Source organism: Athene noctua, chromosome 7 (genome assembly GCF_965140245.1).
Source record: "Athene noctua chromosome 7, bAthNoc1.hap1.1, whole genome shotgun sequence".
Lineage (NCBI taxonomy): Eukaryota > Metazoa > Chordata > Aves > Strigiformes > Strigidae > Athene > Athene noctua.
This window is the reverse complement of record NC_134043.1, coordinates 11,655,427-11,673,867: the sequence shown is the minus strand read 5'-3', so window position 1 is coordinate 11,673,867 and position 18,441 is coordinate 11,655,427. Positions and strand designations below refer to the sequence as shown.

Genomic DNA, 18,441 nt, shown 5'->3' with positions numbered 1-18,441 from the left:
TATCATGTTCTCTGTTTTAATCTGTGATTGTTTGCGATTGTTTTTAATCTTCAATTTTTAGGAGGTTCAACAGGAAATAAGCCAACGGCTAACAATCAGTGACTTTCTGATCAAGCCCATTCAAAGAATAACTAAATATCAACTTCTTCTCAAGGTGAGTGGAAAGATACAGTTCAGACTAAACTATAGTCTGCATCTTTCATTAGATGCTGTTTTTTTAAAATCAGCCTTAGTTTTAACTGAGGAATAACTTAATCAAAGTCTGCTTAAACAAGGGCATACAATGACAGAGTGTCAAGGAAAATGTCCAGAGAGCAGGGGGGCCACATCTGTGGGATTAGTTTGCAATTTAAAATAGTAAAAAGATTTTTTGTTTTGTTTTCTATTGGAATTTTTTTATAGAGGAGTAAACTTCAAATAGGAATTTTCTTCCTCTGGAGTTTCAGAGTAAATTTCTTTAAACTGCACAAGTGTGTTAATAAAGCCTGTCTTTGGTGCTGTATGGCATACTTATAATAAATGCTATAGCCTCCATTTCTGAATATCTCTCTCCAAATCAGCATAAGAAATTTATTTCCAGAATATTCTGATGTCTTAAAATTTGGGGAGCTCACCACAATTTTTTTCCCAAGGTGTCTGACCACTCTGGATTCTGCTGACTTATCCACAGTGCCAATTTCTCAGCATTTCTGAAAATTCATCCCTAGGTGTCTGAAGCTAATATGTAAAATTAGGCATGTCTGATCCCTACCCTGTAATCTTCAGTAGTACTGGGACTCTGAGCTGGTTTCTTCTCTTTTTTGAACTAGTCTCAAACAGGCTGCATCAGCCCACATTTTGGTAATTGCACACTAGCAAAGAGACAACAACATGTTCCCTGAAATGCAAAAAGGAAAAGAAAAATCTTCAAGTGTGTGTGGTCCTATGTCTTAAGACAGGGAACAAGTAAGCATTCCCAAGGGCAATCCCAGCTTTGTCTTTTTTTCTGCAATGTCTTCAGCAACCATCCACACCCCTTTTCCATATCTATAAAGTGGTTATAACGTTCAGCAACCTCTGAAGATGAATTTATTAATATTAGCAAGTTACTTCTCAGACAATCACATGCTGAATATGCTTTTTCTTTTTCAAACCGGCATCTTTTGTTTTCTCTTTCTGAAGTGTCTTAATGCAAATCTTTCTGCTTTCTCCAGGATTTCCTAAGGTACAGTGAAAAAGCTGGTCTGGAGTGCTCTGATATAGAGGTACGTTTTCATGTCCTGGACAATAGTGCTGTTATCTAGTGGCACTTTATATGGGGGAATGAAGTAGTCCTTTGACAATAGTTGAAGATCCTGCTGGTATTCTAAACGTGGTATTTCTCTTAGTTTAAGTCAGAAGATGAAGGCACAGTCCTGCATTGTAAGTGCACCGTCCTATTTTAGACATTACTGTACATCTTCAGTGCATGAGGGCCTTGCCATGAATAACTGCTAGCACTGATCATGCTATTGAAGTTCATTATTTGACACTTTGCTTTTAGGAAGCCTCTGATTCTCTTGTAATAATACAACATCTTTTTTCCTTAACAGAAAGCAGTTGAATTAATGTGCCTTGTACCAAAACGTTGCAATGATATGATGAACCTGGGTCGCCTCCAAGGCTTTGAGGTATGCATTTGCATTCTGCTTATAATAACTAGGCAAGGAAAAGTATTTTATCTTTCTATGATTGTCTTCCTACTCCAGTCTGTTCATCTAGTGCTTGTTCTTCTCCAGTGCTGAACTGCATGCTTTGGTGAGGTTTCAAAGGAGGGGTTGATATACCTCTCACTCTAAACTTGTAACAATCTATCTATTGTTTCTTCAAAATGTGAGATCTGTAGAAGCTTCTGCAAGCTTGAATTTGACTTCTTATATCTATTGCCAGAGCAAAATAAGTGGTGAACCAGACTGCGTATTAGAAAGGTCACCTACCATTAACATGTTAATAGCTTCCTCTGAGTTTGACAACATCCAGGAAGGGACTTGTGAGCTATAACCCCACGGGTTACAGCTTGTGGTTTGTAACTAAGCCAATGCAGACTTGGCAGTCCCGCTGAGATGTCTTATCTCCAAAATGAAGTCAAGTTTGTCTTACCATCTTATGCATTGTAGCATTCATGCAAACAGGTCGGTCCTGGTTTTTTGCACCTTCAGAGGTGTTGTGTCATTGATTACTGGCTTAGGGGTGATGGAGAGCTCTTTACTAGAGGGAATCCAAGGCACTACAGTAATGAACTACATAATGAGAACAGTGTTTGAAATGAAGTATACAAAGCACTCTACTTGAGAGCTCTTGCTTTTGGTTTTATGCACAATCCGAGGCAATGAGAACAAAGAAAACCTGTGTTATTTTCCTTAAACCAAGGTTGTGATTTACAAGATTGCTGCTTTGATAACTTAGAAGGGATATGTCTCACATGAATTCAGTGCTGCATAGAAAACTTGGACTGCATGAAATGAAGCAGATCATGGTGGGTCAGGGTTTGTAATGTTGGTGCCTGTCTGCTTTTCAGGGCAAGCTGACAGCTCAAGGCAAGCTGCTGCAGCAGGACACCTTCTATGTGACGGAGCAGGATTCTGGAGTTCAGTCTCGACCGAAGGAGCGTAGGGTGTTTCTCTTTGAGCAAATAGTTATCTTCAGTGAACTCCTCAGAAAAGGATCTTTAACGCCAGGCTACATGTTCAAGAAAAGTATAAAGGTAAGAAACAGGGATAGGCATATTCTGTTTGAAGGTTATGTAAGGAAATCTTACCAATTCTTTGTACTGTGAGACTGGTCCATTCTGTCATAGGTGTACAACAATTTGCAGAATACTTTTGCATTTACCTTTCAGTGGATCAGAAGGTGTTTAAGACCATCTCTCAGTAAACCACTGGGTGTCTAAATTTACTGGGTAATTTTTACAAGGAACACAACCAGGACAGATCCTCTCATTCATAGCTGTGAGTTAGCAAATATTGCTACAAAGCCTGCAGTAGTCCAAGAAAGTATACAATAGTTGCTTTTAAGCATGATCATAAAAGGTAGGGGAAGGTGTAGTATCCAAAACAATAATCTTAGGTCAAACTATGTCAGTATTAAGCCTCTGTGTGACTTAACTGGAAATACTCTCCCTAATGTGGGGAGGGCTCTTAGTACAAATATGAATGTTGCAAGAAGGTAGAACTATTTCAAAAACAAACAAAACCACACACAGTTCTAAAAATGCATCTATGTGGAATTATAAAACCAGCTAAACTATAAAGAAAGTTTTAAGAAATTAATTTTGATTTTAAGTAATCTTTCCAAATTATGGGGCTGGGGCTAAAAGTAAAAATAGAAGGTAACGAGGGAAAATACTTATTTGTTTGTTTAAGGGGTTTTACGCTTGTTTAACAAATGCTGAAATGATGAGGGTTAATTGGTGCTACACGTCTCCTGGTAGAACAGTCTTTGCTGTGCCTGCAGAAAGAACAAAGTCACTAGTTCCTTTGAAAGTCTTGATCATTCAGAGCTGAGAAACCAATGTGGGATTGATTTCCTTTTCAAAATACAGGTTAAAAAGAGATGTGGGAGAATGCATTGTGTTTGCCCTAAATTTTAAATGGTACATTAATATGAAATAGGAGAGAACAATATCAAGTGAAATAATGCATATTAACCATGTATAACCAAACAAATCTATGATAAACAGCATGTTTACTGAAATGAGGACATCTTCTTGGCTGACAGAAACTTCAGCATTTATTGAAAAGCCTATATCCATTTGCAAGTCAGTGTATTTCATGGTTTCCAGCAAAATAATAAGCTATAAAGGAGAAACCTAAAGTATACAAATAAACAATCATCTTGATTTAGATGATCAACTTTGATTATTGCTGATTTAAATTGTTATTAAAGTTGGAGATGGAAATAACATGAATCATTTTTACTTGAGTTTATTGTATTTATAACAATGAGGCTTTTATCTGCAGGAAACAATTCCTGAATTGTATATTGTAGATGAAGAGGGAAAAATAAATCTCTTCTAATGTCAATAAAATTAGCTTGCCTCAAGGGTATGAGTTGCTTTTCTAGTTAAACAGTCTATGAAAGTAATGCTATTCCCACTGTCTGTGTTTAAAATTTTTGTGCGATAATTTTCCAGTCCCTCTTTTCTTCCATTTGGCAAATAGCTCATTCTCCTGTTGAGTGCCTGCAGCAAGTGTGGGATCCCCCATGGCTCCATGCGCATCTCCCCCACTGCAGTGTGGAGTCCGTGTGCCGGCAGCTCTCACTCCCTGCCTCCCAGCCCCTACTTCAGCTTCTGGCTGCTTTTGCATTTCTCATGCAGGATTTGAGGAGGCTTTACATGGTCAGCTAGGACCAAGTTTCTTCGACCTTGGTTCAAGTGCTGACATGATCCTGCTGGGCAGGTTGAACCCATCTTCACAGCAGTTGTCAGGACTCACGAGCCATCTTCGGCTAGCTTTGGTACCATCTGCGGTCATGGTGGTCCAGTTCTCTAGGAGACACTCCCTGAGAGATGTAAGCTGTTTTCCAGCTGGTCACATCCTCCCACACAGCAGAAGGACCTAGCCTGCACTGGAGATCCCATTTCTTTCCTCTGTGTCACAGCCACTGCTGAGCATTGAGGTCTCTCCATTCAAGTAAGAAGCGCATATGACTTCAAATGCAGCCATTCTGGTCTGTCAGGGAGATGAGGTTCCCAAATACTGTTCTCCAGGCTCTGTCACATTCAAACTGTGATAGAAGCTTCAGCATGATGTCCTACATTAGCGAAGAACCCTTCTTTATGCAGTGAGGTAGTTAGTGTTCAGAAATCGCATTTTCCTACTTGGATGTTTCTCAGTTGGATACCTTTCAGACTCTCAAAATACCTAAGTGGGTAGCCTTGGCAATACATCTCCCTGAGACACAATTAGGAGGCTAGGGACTCTGACCTACAAATCTTTTTCCTGCAGTCATACCAGGATTGATTTATCTGCTTTGGCTATCAAGCAGAGGAGCAAGAGCTCAGAACAAGAGGAAGAGCACTGTCCGGGCTCACTGTCTGTCCCTTTCCTTGTCCCCATGTCAGAGGAGTTCCTGCATGTCCCTCTTAACTTCAGAGGGACCCCCAGAAGAGAAGGAAGAGGCTTCTTCCATCTTAAAGTTTGGATGCTGGGCAGTAATAAGATGTGGAGTGGATCTCTCCATACCTTGACAGATACTCAGAGATATTGGAGATAGACTTCTTCTAGGGGCTCATTATTGTCTTCATCTTTGGAGCTGTCTACTTTTGACATCAAGACTCTTTTTTTGAAAGGCTATGCCAGCCTATTCTTGTTTAGTGTCATAGATATAAGTAGCTCAGGAAAAGTTGAAGTTATGGGTACACTCAAATAGAAACCTCACAAGGGCAGGACAGCAGCCAAAATTGCCATCCATAAGATTTCCAGAAAGAGTATCCGTGACTACAGTCAAATGACGTGATTGTGCACAGATGGCTGTAATCTACTAGAAGCAGATCTATTGGAGCATTGGGGGAGAATTGTTCTCTTTTTTTGGTATATCCCTGTGCACAGTCCATTCCATTTCTAAAACGCTGTAATGACTGAAACTGACTTTCCCATGGAGGATAAGAAATGTAAACACTGATTTAAATTGGAGGAATGATTGTTAACATCTTAACAGGAACATTTCAACTCTATTTATGGGTTACAGTAAATTTTTACCACATCAGTCAGGTCTATGTTACCTTAAAATACAAGTTGTAATTCAAGACAAGGCAGGTGGATGTCTGGTACATCTGTCAGAGCTTTATTAAGCATCATATTTAATCTTAAGATTTATCTGCCTAAATCTAAATGAGGCAGATTCTTCTGACTATGATCTGAGAGTCTGTTATTGGACTCAGTTATTTTCAGGAACTTTTCACAACAATTTTATTCTGATTCTTGAGTAATGTTAACTTGTGCTCCATGTAACACGTGCTTACCTTGGCTTGTTTCAGATGAACTACCTTATCATTGAAGAAAATGTGGACAATGATCCCTGCAAGTTTGCTCTAATGAGCCGGGAAACATCAGAAAGAGTCATTTTACAGGCAGCTAATCCAGAAATTCAACAAGCTTGGGTACAGGACATCAACCAGGTCCTGGACACACAAAGAGATTTCCTAAATGGTATGTACATGGTCTGTGCTTTGTTTCCCAAACTGTGATCCTAAATGGGATTTTGAATCTTTGTGTCTTTGTTTCCTCTACAAGAAAAACATTCAGTGACTTCTTTTCATAAGGTAAATCACAAGGAGAATACTAGACCAAGTCTGCCTGTCATTAAGCACTGGGTCAAGCGGTATCCATGGAGTATGTGGGAAAGAGTCCTCATAATTTACAGCTGCTCTTTGAAAAGTGACCACCTCAGTGCCACTCTAGAGAAGTTTCTGTCTTGCATGCCAGGTCTGCCTGGTGGGAAGATGATGAATGGGAGAAGGGCTGGGCAAGCCTGATCTGAACTGCCGTGTGGCCCTGGAGCCCACCCTGAGAAGTTGCTACAGCCCCATCTTGCATTAAAGACTGCAGGTCATTCTGGCCTGGCTCCGTTAGCAGCATCTCATGGACTGTTTTTGGCAGCCTACTGGCTCCCTGCTTAAATAGGTGGTGGGTCCCTGTGCAGTTGCCATGCATATATCAGTCAGGTTCATGTTCAGGTCTCAAGTCCCTCCATCAGTGATGTGTCTTTGGTGGTACTTTTGTGCAAGATCCTTTAAAAATGCTGGGGTTTGCAGGGCTGTATCACCTGGTGCTTTCCATGCTACAGGGAGATTTTATATCTGATCCCTTCACATGTCAAAGCCAGGTTGCTGTTGTATCTACATAGTATCTTCCACTTACTCAGAGTAAGGCTTATCCCCAAGAACCTCCTGTTCAACATCACCATGTGCTACAAGCTGAGGACATGAGGTGGGATGAAGGCTGCCTCACCATCCACCCTCTTACAGGCCCAAACTCTGTGGGGCAGCAGCTGTTTTCAACAGAAAAAAAAAAAAAAAAGAGAGGGCGAAGAAACATCTGGGCTTGTTTCTCCTAGGAACCATGGGAGCTGTGCATGAACAGGGGCCTTTCAGTAATGTTAGCTTTGCTTTAGGAGTAGATTTGGGGTGGTTTGAATAATATTTCAAATTAAAGCTGTGTTTCTAAAAAAACCAGACACATGATCAACAGAAATGTGTATTTTGAAAATACAGAGGAATCAAATTCAGTTAACAATTTTAGCTTGTTCCTGCTCATGACTGGATGAGTGAAAGAAAAGGAACCAGGACTAGAGGAAGAAGTCTAAAAATAGTATCTCTTTTGTTTGGTTGGAAGCAAAAAATTGGGAATCATTACTTCAGATGCTGCCAAAATTGTTTTGCACTATTCATTTCAAAACAGCTTTTGTTATGGAGCTTATATTAGAAAAGAGTTCTATGTTTAAAAACTTATTGCATGTTCAATAATGAATTTTATTTGCTTGAATCAAAATGTTTTGGCTTGGCACAATCTGCTAGCTTTTTTGATTTTTGAGTTTTGGTGTTTGGTTTTGTGGATTTTCTGTTGCGAAATCTGAAGAGGCTCTTTCAGTTCACATCAAAACAAAGGTTTCCTTTTCTTCAATGTGAAGGATTTTAAAATTTTTATTTAGCTTAGTTTTACTTTTCATAAGTTAACTGGCAAAGGGTTACAGGCAAAAGTTGTTTGTGACAGTTTGAAAACTATGGCTGAGCTGAGAAGGGAAATAGTGTTTCATCTGTGATTCCAGAACTTGATATTGGGTTTTCATGACTTGGAATAGAAATGGTCTCATGCAACCACTGTAAAATGATTCTTTAAATACATTGTTGAGATGAGCAGTCTAAGTTCTCCAGTTTGACCAGCTGGTACCAAAATTTGCCAGTTTTGTGTTGGTGCAGTTGGCTTTGAATGAGGGATTATTGGAACAAAAATTAGTTTCACTAATGTTTATCTACAGAAATATTTTTTTTTCATTTTCTGAGAACTCCACAGACAGAACTGCAGGGGGTTTCTGTCTCTTCCACATCTTTCTCACTCATTGTTTTATTCACTCTCATTGTATTATTCACTCTTATCCTCCCAGGACTTAGGCCCTGTAGCCCCTTTTTCTACTGAAGCATCTTCATAACCCCTATTTATCCCATCTTCTGTGAGGCCAGCAAGGAATTTGAATGGTTAGGAACATAATTGTCAGTATCTCTAGGTAAAAATAAGTAAAAATAGATTTATATTAAAACACAAGCTTAAGGATTTACTTTAAACCTATAAATAAGATCCAAGAAAATTATATTGTATCCAGTAGAGCCTGTCCAGTCCAGAACAATTTAAGTGGCTTTTAGGATGTAATCTTATTGAGGCTGACTAATCTTTAAATACGTTCTTTAGCTTTGCATTTCATTAAAGCGGATGTTTTCTGTCTTTAAAACCATATTAAATCCACACTGAGCCAATGCTGCGTAAATTTAATAACAAAATATTCCCTGTGAATTCCTGCCCAAGCTATCTCTGATTTTTTTTCTTTTCAGCAGGCAAGCCCTAAAGAGTACGGGGCTATATACAAAACATAGTATTTGCATCCACAGTTCATAAATGTAAAACTTGATGCAATTACACTGTAATATTAAAGCTTTTACTATTTTTTCTTGGAAAAGCAAAAGCTGCTAAGCTTGACAAACAGACTGTGCACCAAATGATTTGCTATAGTGACTGTTCTTTCATTGCTTTAAGAAGCAAGCTCTAAACAAAATATGTCACTGATGGATATATTTCATAAAGAAAATGTCACTTAACTGTACCTTTTCTTTAATCATGTTTTATGGGGGGTTTTGAGAGAGAAAGAGAGAGCACGCAAGTACATGGACACTGATTTTTGCCAGAAGCTTGTAAGAACACTCACAGATGTTGAACAGGAGGCTGGAAGCCAGGCATTGCTGTGACAGTTAATGGTGGAATTAGTAGCCACAAGTGGACAGTCATCTAAATACCCTTTAAAAGCACTGAGTAGGATAAATTGTTTTGAGATTGATTGAGAAGTGTTCATTCAGATCTTACTGCTAAAGAGCTTGCAGCCTAATTTACTGTATATACTAGTAAAATGTGACCATCACTGTCAAAATTGATGTCAAAGTTCTCCCCAACCTTCCTTCTCCTCTGTGGCTGATCTGCAGCAGGACCAAACCATTTTCAGCTGCAGTTGAGGTAAGCGAGTGAAACTGGTAGTCACTGTGGCATAAATACGAAGCACTTTTGTGACAAGGGTCACTGTGTGGGTTTTGGAGCCAAGTAATCGTCCAGATTGCTACAGGTCTATGTGTTCTTTTGAAGAAAATGGTGATCTGGCATCCTCCTTGATTATTTTTTTTGTCTCTTGTTCTTTAGTATTAAGTGATTTCTTGTTGGAGTAGTCCTGCTTTTCTCTGGAAGTGGAATGCTAGAGAGTATGCTGTGTGGTGCTGAGCCTTTCTGTTTTTCTTTCCTTTTCCTCTTGTTGGGAAAGACATTCCTTCTGTTGTGGTTCCCTGGCTGGGCTGATGCTGTGACATTATGTCCTCCGTCTGCCTCTTGCTAGACTAGTCTCTCTGCATTCCAGTAGGTTTAGTCTGGTGCAGTACTAACTGACTATAAATCATCCATTAAAGCCACATGACATGCAAAAAACTAAACCCATAGGTCTGGGGATGGTAGTCTGAGCCTAGCAAATCTGTTTCTTTCCCATTTACTGTAGTCCCAGCCCTGATCCCTTCTCTTCCAAACATAACAAATTCTTTATTTCTTTACCATCTGGCATTTTTATCCTTCTTTTTCCCAGTGTAAGCTCTCTCCATGACTATGTAATGTACACTTTTACAAGCAGACTCTTTCTTAAGGATTATGAAACTGGTTAATGTTGTTTGTGGGTGTCTGCTGGAGAGGTCTGGACGGCTGGGATTAATGTCTTTGTGCCACCTATACTTCCTCACTTACTGGTCATTTCCAGCAGTTTGTTTGAACCAAAATAGTTAATGTAGAAAGCACATAGAGAGCTAAATTGCAGTGCATCATGTCTGAAGAGGATTTACACGTCACATTGTCTTGGGAATATGCAAATGAGACATGGGTCCTGACCTGTGTTTTCTGATGATAGCAAAATTGACTGTAAATGAGCTGTGCATCTCTTATTTGGGCTTTCATTTATTTTGACTACAGGATGCAATTAATTTGTGGGACTTCAAAGCAAATGAATGCAATTAATAAATGCTATAAATGGCAACTATTTTAGCCCACTGTGTTGGTTAGAGATGCTGTTCTTCACAGTAGCATGAAGTGCTGTGTTCAGTTCACGTGCAGTACAACGTAACATGCTTGCATCCTGTCTAGCCGTGAATGTGCCATGTGCTTCCTTGGGTGGCATCTCCTGTCCCTGTTTGGTTTGCAACTTACGTGTCTGTTCCTATTGAATCACCCCACACACTCTGCAGCCCTTTGCAACGTCATTGAAAGCATATAGCTAATTCTTGTCCTCTTTTGCAGCGCTACAGTCTCCCATAGAGTACCAACGCAAAGAAAGTAGCTCAGCAGTGCTGAGGCCCCAGACCGGTAGGGTCCCTCAGCCCAACAGCAGACCCTATTCTTCTGTTCCAGTAGGGTCTGAGAAGCCTTTGAAGGCTACAAGCCGTAACCCATCTCTCCCACCCCTGAAGATATCTACCTCCAACGGCAGCACAGGGTATGAACACTCACAGCCTGGAGACAAGTATGAACAAAGCAAGGTACTGAACTCATCTGATAAAACATGATCTCATAGCCCATTTCATATACCACAGATGATCTGTGAATTTAGCCTTAATTATCAGCTAACCAGGTGAACAGGAATCAACATACTGAAGCAATGGTATGAAATGTGATTTGGGTTTAAACTGAGACTGTGAAAGCTCTGGCATCCAGATGGGTGACACTTTGGCTGGGAAATGGAGACAGAGCCTGACCCTGAAGCCTGGAACGCTGATCCCAGTGGTTTTTTTGGGCACTGTTTGCAGACCTAGTGAACTGAATATCAATTTGCAGTACTGGCAGCAGCAATATTCAGGCTTGTCTAATATCCATTAATCACCCATTCCTGAAGAGGTCTACTCTGATGGTATAGAAGAGTTTAGACTTTTTCCCACGTACCAGCTCGCAGGGTGCCAGCTGAAGGGTGTAATCTGGGTGCATGTGCACTGCACACAAACACCAAAGAGTCAGTAACCATCAGCAGTGTTTGGACCCTGCTGCTGGCTGCGGTTGAACAAAGCCACTTTCCAATATGACCTATATTTAAGATCATGAGATGTGTGAGTATTCATTCGGCTTCTAACGTTGAGCCTTCATTGTTCGTTCCCTCCCGTTTGGCTCAGCCCAGATCGTTCGTCTGTAACACAAATCTTACAAATGAGAACATGGCTGGGGCACCACCGCTAGCAGCTGTGAAATCTGATATGAAATAGGAGGCTGCTTTGTATAATATCACTGCTGCCTTTCAGATCCTTAAAATCCTCTTCTACCAATGTGAACTTTAAGAGTTTTGTATCCTTTTCCCTGGTACAATTAGGCTGGAAATGAAGTAGTGGGATTGCTGCTGGAAAAGACAGGTTCCTCAGTGCTGCCTGCTCACCAGTTTCTGTTGTGTCTGTTTTCGCAGACTGATTTGGGAGGGTGCAATGGGACCTCTTCCATGGTGGTGGTTAAAGATTACTATGCACTGAAGGAAGATGAGATCTGTGTGAATCAAGGAGAAGTGGTTCAGATCCTTGCTATCAACCAGCAGAACATGTTCCTGGTGTACCAGCCTGCAAATGACCACTCTCCAGCTGCTGAAGGATGGATCCCTGGCAATATCTTGGCTCCCCTCACTAAATCCACTACAGATAATACCGACGGAAGCATCAAGTAAGTGCCATGTTGGCTTCGCTGGGAGCACTATGTGGATTTTTTGAGGAAAAAAATAAAATAAAAATAAACAAACCCAAATGGTAGGGAATTCCTGCTGGTTTTTATCTACAGTGCCATTGGAACAAGCTGAGTGGTCAATCTGCAGCATCGGGCAGCCATGGTTGATGGCTCGGGTTTTGCTTATTTTCATTTTGTGGGGTTTTGTTTATGCTTTGGAGAGAAATAAAACCATAGACGGTTAAAGATATGTTTTATGTTATGCCATTTTACACCAACATGGATCTGCTTGGACTGGACTTATATTTATGTTGTATTAAGTTACTAATCTATATATTGGTTATAACAGCATCTAGCAAAAAAAAAAAAAAAAAGACCCACAAAAAATCCAGGCCCCGTGTTGGACTGAGCTTTGCTTCTCAAGGAGGAGAGATTTTGTTGTCTATGGCAATTTTCTTGTACAGCTTGTATCTTTTTTTTAATTTTTGTTTGGTTTGGTTTTTTTTCTGTTCGCAGTAACTTTTGTAATATATTTTTTTGGTTTGAAAGACCCCCATCCAAGTACATTCCTGTATAAAGTATTTTGCACTATTTAAAAGAAAAAAAGAAAAGAAACAAACTCATATTGATGAAGTCAGGTTGTGCAATATAATGGATAGTCGCAATGTTCATCATTGTACCTGTAATGTAACTAATTTTAAATGTACTATTTTAAAGATGTAAAATAAATTTTCACCATGAGCATGTTTTAATGAGGTAAAAGAATTAGTTTGACCCTTTTTTGGTTTGTTTTTTTTTGTTTGTTTGTTTATAACATTTTGTTGCTTATTTAACAAATGTGTGGATATATATATTTTTCTTTTCTGATTTTTAGAAATTTGTCAGTCTGAAATGACTAATGCAAGAAAGTGGTTTTTTGGTATTAAATACAGAAGGTACAACCCTCTTTTCAGTAATATCTGTTGATTTCTTTTAACATTTAAAGTGACTAGATAGTAATGCATGATGTATGCTACAAATTGTGTTACCTTACACGAGTACCTCAAGGCACAGAATTGAACACAAGGAAACATTTTGTGACAGACTCACTAAACATAATAATTTGATCTCTGATGAAATTTCAGTTAAGAGAAATGATGACTTTACCTGTCAGTCAGTAATGAGTGCTACTATGAATTGCATGTTAAGCCAAAGGAATTGCTTAGCACGTCTCTTGCACATCTGCCGTGGCCATTCCCGGGTTCCTCTCTAACCACAATATGCAACCACGTGCCCTTTGATTCATCCATGGCACTAGGCTGATGGGGAAAACTCTGATTTCATGACAGCTGTACAGTCAAATTCTGCGTCAAATTATGTAGTTGGATGAATTGTGTCCAGGAAGGCGTAACAGAATTGAAAGACACATGCATTGCATTTCTCTCTTTCTCACTGCAGTGAGATTTAAGGTTGTAAATCACGTTTTCATACTCAAACAGTTAAAACAACCCTGAAACCAAAGAGCGGCTTGAATAATAGAAGTCTTATGGGTAAAAAATGACCTGGAACTGGTGTTGTGTTCAGCCCTATCTAGTCTGCCAGATCACATTGACTAATTAGTATAAGTAATAAAACTGTTTCTTCTGTTGACAAATACTGTACACAAAATACGTGGTCGATCCAGTAGCATTGGCATCATGTATTATTCACTGATACGTCAGGGAGTCCATCAGCCATGTCCTTGACTCTTACCATATCTTGAAGAAAAATGTAACAGTCCTGAAGTGTTGGATAACTTCCCCCACTCTGCACGTCTAATTTGGACCTCCTTCAGAAACGGCCAAATATCAGACGGGACTTGCTGTCTGGCTGAGACGTGCAGGGTGCTCTGGTGCCTCTTGTGCTCAAACATGACTGCCCATGCCAGCTCTTCGCAGTGGAGATACTCATCCTGGTTGCAAAAACAGTTGATTTTTCGATTCAGTCTTGTGTTCAGTGGCAGCCGGCTGCTAGGGAGCCATTAGTTTACTTTTTTTTTTACTTTGAGCTATTGTACAGCTCCCTTCAGGTGCTGAAGTATAACCAAAAACCGCTTAGGAATTAGACACAGTGTTCATGGGGGAGCGTCAGCTGTGTGGGGCACCCTTTGAGTCCTACCTTGCTAACATACTGCGTTTTATTGGCATCGCAGGTGATCGTTGGATTACATGCAACTTGCTTTATAAAATGTATCAAGGTACTGTAGACATGACATGTGCCAAACATTGGGCTTAAACATGCAAATCAAATTTGCATGACTTAAAGGTGGGCAGATGCTTTGAACCTGGATCCCAGCTCATCACACTGCTGTTTTGAGAGCTTTCTGCTTTGGAAAACATACCCCTTCCCAAATCCCACCCCCCCACACACCTGTCCACTATTTAAACCAAAAGAAATCCATATTAAGAACTGGTTTGTTTTTTTCTTAGTTTTTTATGTCTGCTTTGATATGCAATTTCTGTTGTCAACACAGCATTGCTCTTACAAAGGGTAACATGGTCTATTATTATTTTTTTCCAAGAGTAAGGTCATAGGAGCAGTAATGAGGGGTGAAAAATGTACTGGAAATTGTGTCTGCTGTGATGCTTACCAAAAACCGTGGACCGACTGATGTCCTCTCTAACTGGATTGGCAAAATCAAATGGGAAATTCTCGGTCTTGAGGGACACAGCAGATCTTGTCATTCTAGGAAATGACTTATCTCTTGGAAAGTCCATGATGTAGCTCCTGTTTGTTGAGCTACTCATGTTCTGAGCAACATGTAGGGAGAAACACCTTGAATTTCTTTTTTTTTTTTATTTGCTCTACTGAGTAATCTATTAAGACGATTCCCATGTATTACATTTGTTTCACTACTTTTAACCAACAAGACTGAGGACCAAATTAATGTTTTAACTCTAGCAAAGATAAAATAAATTTCTATTTGTGGCGATGCGACAAAGTCCCTGAAACCAGATGACCAAGTTCTAGTTGCCTGCTTCCATCATGGACATTTTTTTCCTGCTCCATGCATTTAAGCAGCAAGTGTGGCACAACATCTGCTTCGCAGATCTGTTTGGTTTAATATTTTAACTTCAACTCTCATTGCTCAGATTGAGATAGACATATTGCTGGTGGCTTTCACCTTCTAGAGAATTGCAGTAATCGCAAATGTGGATGCTGGTTCCCCTTTCCAAATCCTTCCTTCCTGCTATGATTTGCCATTTGATTGCTGCATTTTTTGGTACAACAGGAAGTCATGTTCATGGCATACCCTGCGCATGAGAAAGCGGGCGGAAAAGGAGAGCAGTGGCAAAAATGAAGCCAATGGGCCACGTAAATCCAAGGATATTCTGGGGAACAAAGTCTCTGTTAAAGTGAGTAAGGCCATCTGAAAGCTGTGTGCTGCTCTCCTGCTTCCCATCCTTTTCACGCCCTATAGCATCCTCTCCTGAGAGAGGGAGGGGGCGGTAATTTTGGGTTTGTTTTTTGTTTTTTCCACTTTAGCTATCTTTTTTTTTTTTTTTTTTTTTTGTTAGTATACATTTTAGCAGGACTTTTGCATGCAAGATAAAATGCAGCCTTTGTTTTTCATTTTCTTTTTCCTGGCATCCCACATGGAAGTAAGTAATCTTCATTAAATAAACAACTATATGTATGGTTAAATAACTGTTCTTAAAATTGAGACAGTAGTGATTTACTGACCTCTGACCTAGCCCAATCTGCAGCTCCATCAGAGCCGCTGCAGTGGTGAGAAAGCCCCTGGGTGAACCAATGGCCTTACTGAAGTTGATGAGTTTTCTTTAGGCCAGTATTTGTCCACATCTTAAGATAAGAGGTTCTCAACCTTAAGATGCTTCAAATTTTTGGTCTGGGGAGATGGTCTCAATGACCTTTTCTTTCCATATTATCAGACCAGGCAGAGATACTGGCTCTGTCTTGCCAGGAGAGGGTCTTGTGTGTGTGTGCGTGTGTGTCTGTGTCTGTCTCTCTTTCTCTGAGATCTCCCAGTATGGAAAAGGTTGAGAGCTGTGGGGTTAAGCTCCATCTACTGCTCTGGGTGCCTGACTACTGTGCTCCAATTCAGAGGACCCATCCCTATAAATCGACCATGAGGCCTGCTCAGGACTAATCTGGGGCTTTCCCTCCTAACAGAGGCAAGCAAACACTCGTTGTGATTTTGACACAACCAAAGCCCATCCTTGATTCAGGAAAGCACTTGAGCATGTCCTTTGGATCCACCCCTCTCCAGGAGAGCCCATGATTAAGTGTTTTCCTTTGCAGAGGCTTTCCGTCTTGTAAACCTAGTGAAATAGCCATGGCATGTGCAAAGGGAGGAACCCTGCCACTGCAACCCAGGCACCCCTCGCACCCCCTGCACAGCCACCCTGCAGCCCTGCAGTCAGCTGGGGAAGGACTGGGCCCGGGGGAGGCTGTTGCTCCAGCATGGTGGCCACAGTTCTTCCTCGTGTTGCTTCCTCGCTGTTCTTACTACCTGAACGACTTGCAGAATCACTGCCTCTTCTTTGGCAAAAGCATGTCTTTGCTACCCCTGTTTTGTTGTTGGTTTGGTTTTTATTCAGTTTTTTTAGAGCACTTTCTGTACTGTTACCCATTTCCATGCTGCTCACAACTCCTGTGCTGCTCTGCTCTGTCTAACCAATTTCTCTTCTAATCTCTTGTTCTCTTTCTTCTTCTTCACGCTGCCAAACAAGGAGACAAACAGCTCAGAGGAATCAGAGTGTGATGACCTTGACCCCAATACTAGCATGGAGGTAGAGACAATCATCCTTGTGATTATTTTTTTGTTTCCAAGAACATGTGCCTGTTTTGAAATGCCTTTGCTGAAAGGGGAGCTGGTGGGTCTGTATTGCTCATGGACACATGTGCCAATTAAATGTGAGTCACACAAAGCACCAATTCTGGTTTTGCCAAGCGTTGAACTGGAATTTGGGCTGCTGTTGTGGTGGGAGCAGTGGAGGAAGCTGAGGAACAAGATACTGCTGAGCTGGAGGCTCACATAGCCACCCTCAGTAGCTGTTTCCCTGGCACCTCATTCAGCGAAACAATAATGCATGCGTGTCAACTGCCAATAAATGTAGCACCTTTCTATATTAAAAACACCCCTTATCCTGGCAACACATGCTGACCTGCTAGTCAGGCTTGTGTTACAAATCACTGGAGCAAATGTTGGTACGCCACAATGAGTGCTTTAAATTATCTAGAAGATAAGACAAAGTTTCTTTTTTTTCTCTTAGCAGAGTGGGAAATTGCATTTCTGTAAAGGTGCTGAAGGAGAATGGTAAAACTGGCTACGTGAATGTACCCATATCACAGACAAGGCTGATGCAGATAGGGGGATGCAAATTATGATACATTACACTACTCTTTTTCCAGTGTGAATCCACTAGTTCTAGTGCAGTGACCAGGACACACCTTGTTGAGAGAGCTTAAAATCATGAAGAGTCATATATCTGGTTCTCCTCAATTAACATCTTGCGGGACCCATTTTTTTCTGTGTGTAGTGACAACACCAAGCATTTGTATACATTGTGCCAAGGCTGAAAGAGCCTCCTACTGAAACAGGCCAGGGCAAGGTTCAGAGAGACATAAGTGATTTTGTAGAGATGACAGGGCAGGCCATTGGAGGACAGGGCGCTCTGTTCTAGGAGATCTCCAGAAGTTGTTAGCCAGGCTGCACTATAAATATCCCACAAAAGAAAGCTGATCTTCCTCCTGGAGGGAAAAAAAAAAGGGGGGGGGAGAAGTCTACTGAGATGTACCACCTCAGCTTTTAACCTGAAGGGTCTCTCTTATTTTAATTGTTTTGGTGCAAATGAACCCATCTTTGAGAAGGCGATGTATACTAAAGGAAAGCTTTTGACCCAGCTGACATCCTGGAGATTGGATGGTCCTTATCGCTAAAGCTGCATTATTCCCAGGAGTGGGTTTGTGTTTTCAAAGAGCATTTTGCCAGTCACAGGTAACAACTAGAAGTATATGTATTTGTTACAGGGCAGTGTCCAGTTGTTGCACGTGAGTCCATGTAAGCTTTAGATCACTGAAAATTGCCCTCTGGAGTAAAAGGTGGCTGAGATTCAGGTCTATTGTACAGAGCTGGGTGAGAATCACCATTTTTGCAGAAGATTTCTGTGTTTTGACTTTTCTCAACAGCAGGAAAATGGTATGTTTTAAAATTGTCAGTGGAAGGTATCTGAGAGTCCTTACACTGTCGGCATTTCTAGTTATTCCCATCATACTCCACATGGATCTTTTTTGTTTGATTTGGGGTTTTTATAATACCATGGATCTTGCCTGCTTCTCTGAAGTTCAGGAGATAAAAGCCTTTCTGTTTAAACCAAAAGACACCAATGTGAAGTCTTAGCTATGGTATTGAATCTGCTATTGGAGGAGTAACTACATGCCTAGTATGTGACTTGATTTCCCTCAGAAACTCCCTCCTGCATCTCCCAAGTCACTTACTGGAGGTGACTGACTG

General features: G+C 40.6%; 1 protein-coding gene across 14 annotated transcripts in view; it reads left to right on the top strand.

The window, feature by feature from the left end:
* The window catches only part of KALRN (kalirin RhoGEF kinase), a 524,667-nt gene that overhangs the window by 480,099 nt on the left and 26,127 nt on the right, over window positions 1-18,441 (top strand). For 9 of the 14 annotated variants that reach the window (XM_074910291.1, XM_074910292.1, XM_074910294.1 and 6 more), the window contains 9 exons: window positions 62-154; window positions 1,194-1,244; window positions 1,572-1,649; window positions 2,537-2,722; window positions 5,999-6,170; window positions 10,551-10,789; window positions 11,698-11,945; window positions 15,196-15,319; window positions 16,658-16,717. In XM_074910291.1, coding sequence (XP_074766392.1) covers window positions 62-154; window positions 1,194-1,244; window positions 1,572-1,649; window positions 2,537-2,722; window positions 5,999-6,170; window positions 10,551-10,789; window positions 11,698-11,945; window positions 15,196-15,319; window positions 16,658-16,717 — 1,251 coding nt within the window. Of the gene's footprint in view, window positions 1-61; window positions 155-1,193; window positions 1,245-1,571; window positions 1,650-2,536; window positions 2,723-5,998; window positions 6,171-10,550; window positions 10,790-11,697; window positions 11,946-12,819; window positions 12,881-14,115; window positions 14,162-15,195; window positions 16,100-16,657; window positions 16,718-18,441 lie in introns of those variants that run through there. The other 5 variants (XR_012633922.1, XM_074910295.1, XM_074910296.1 and 2 more) reach the window with 5 other exon arrangements.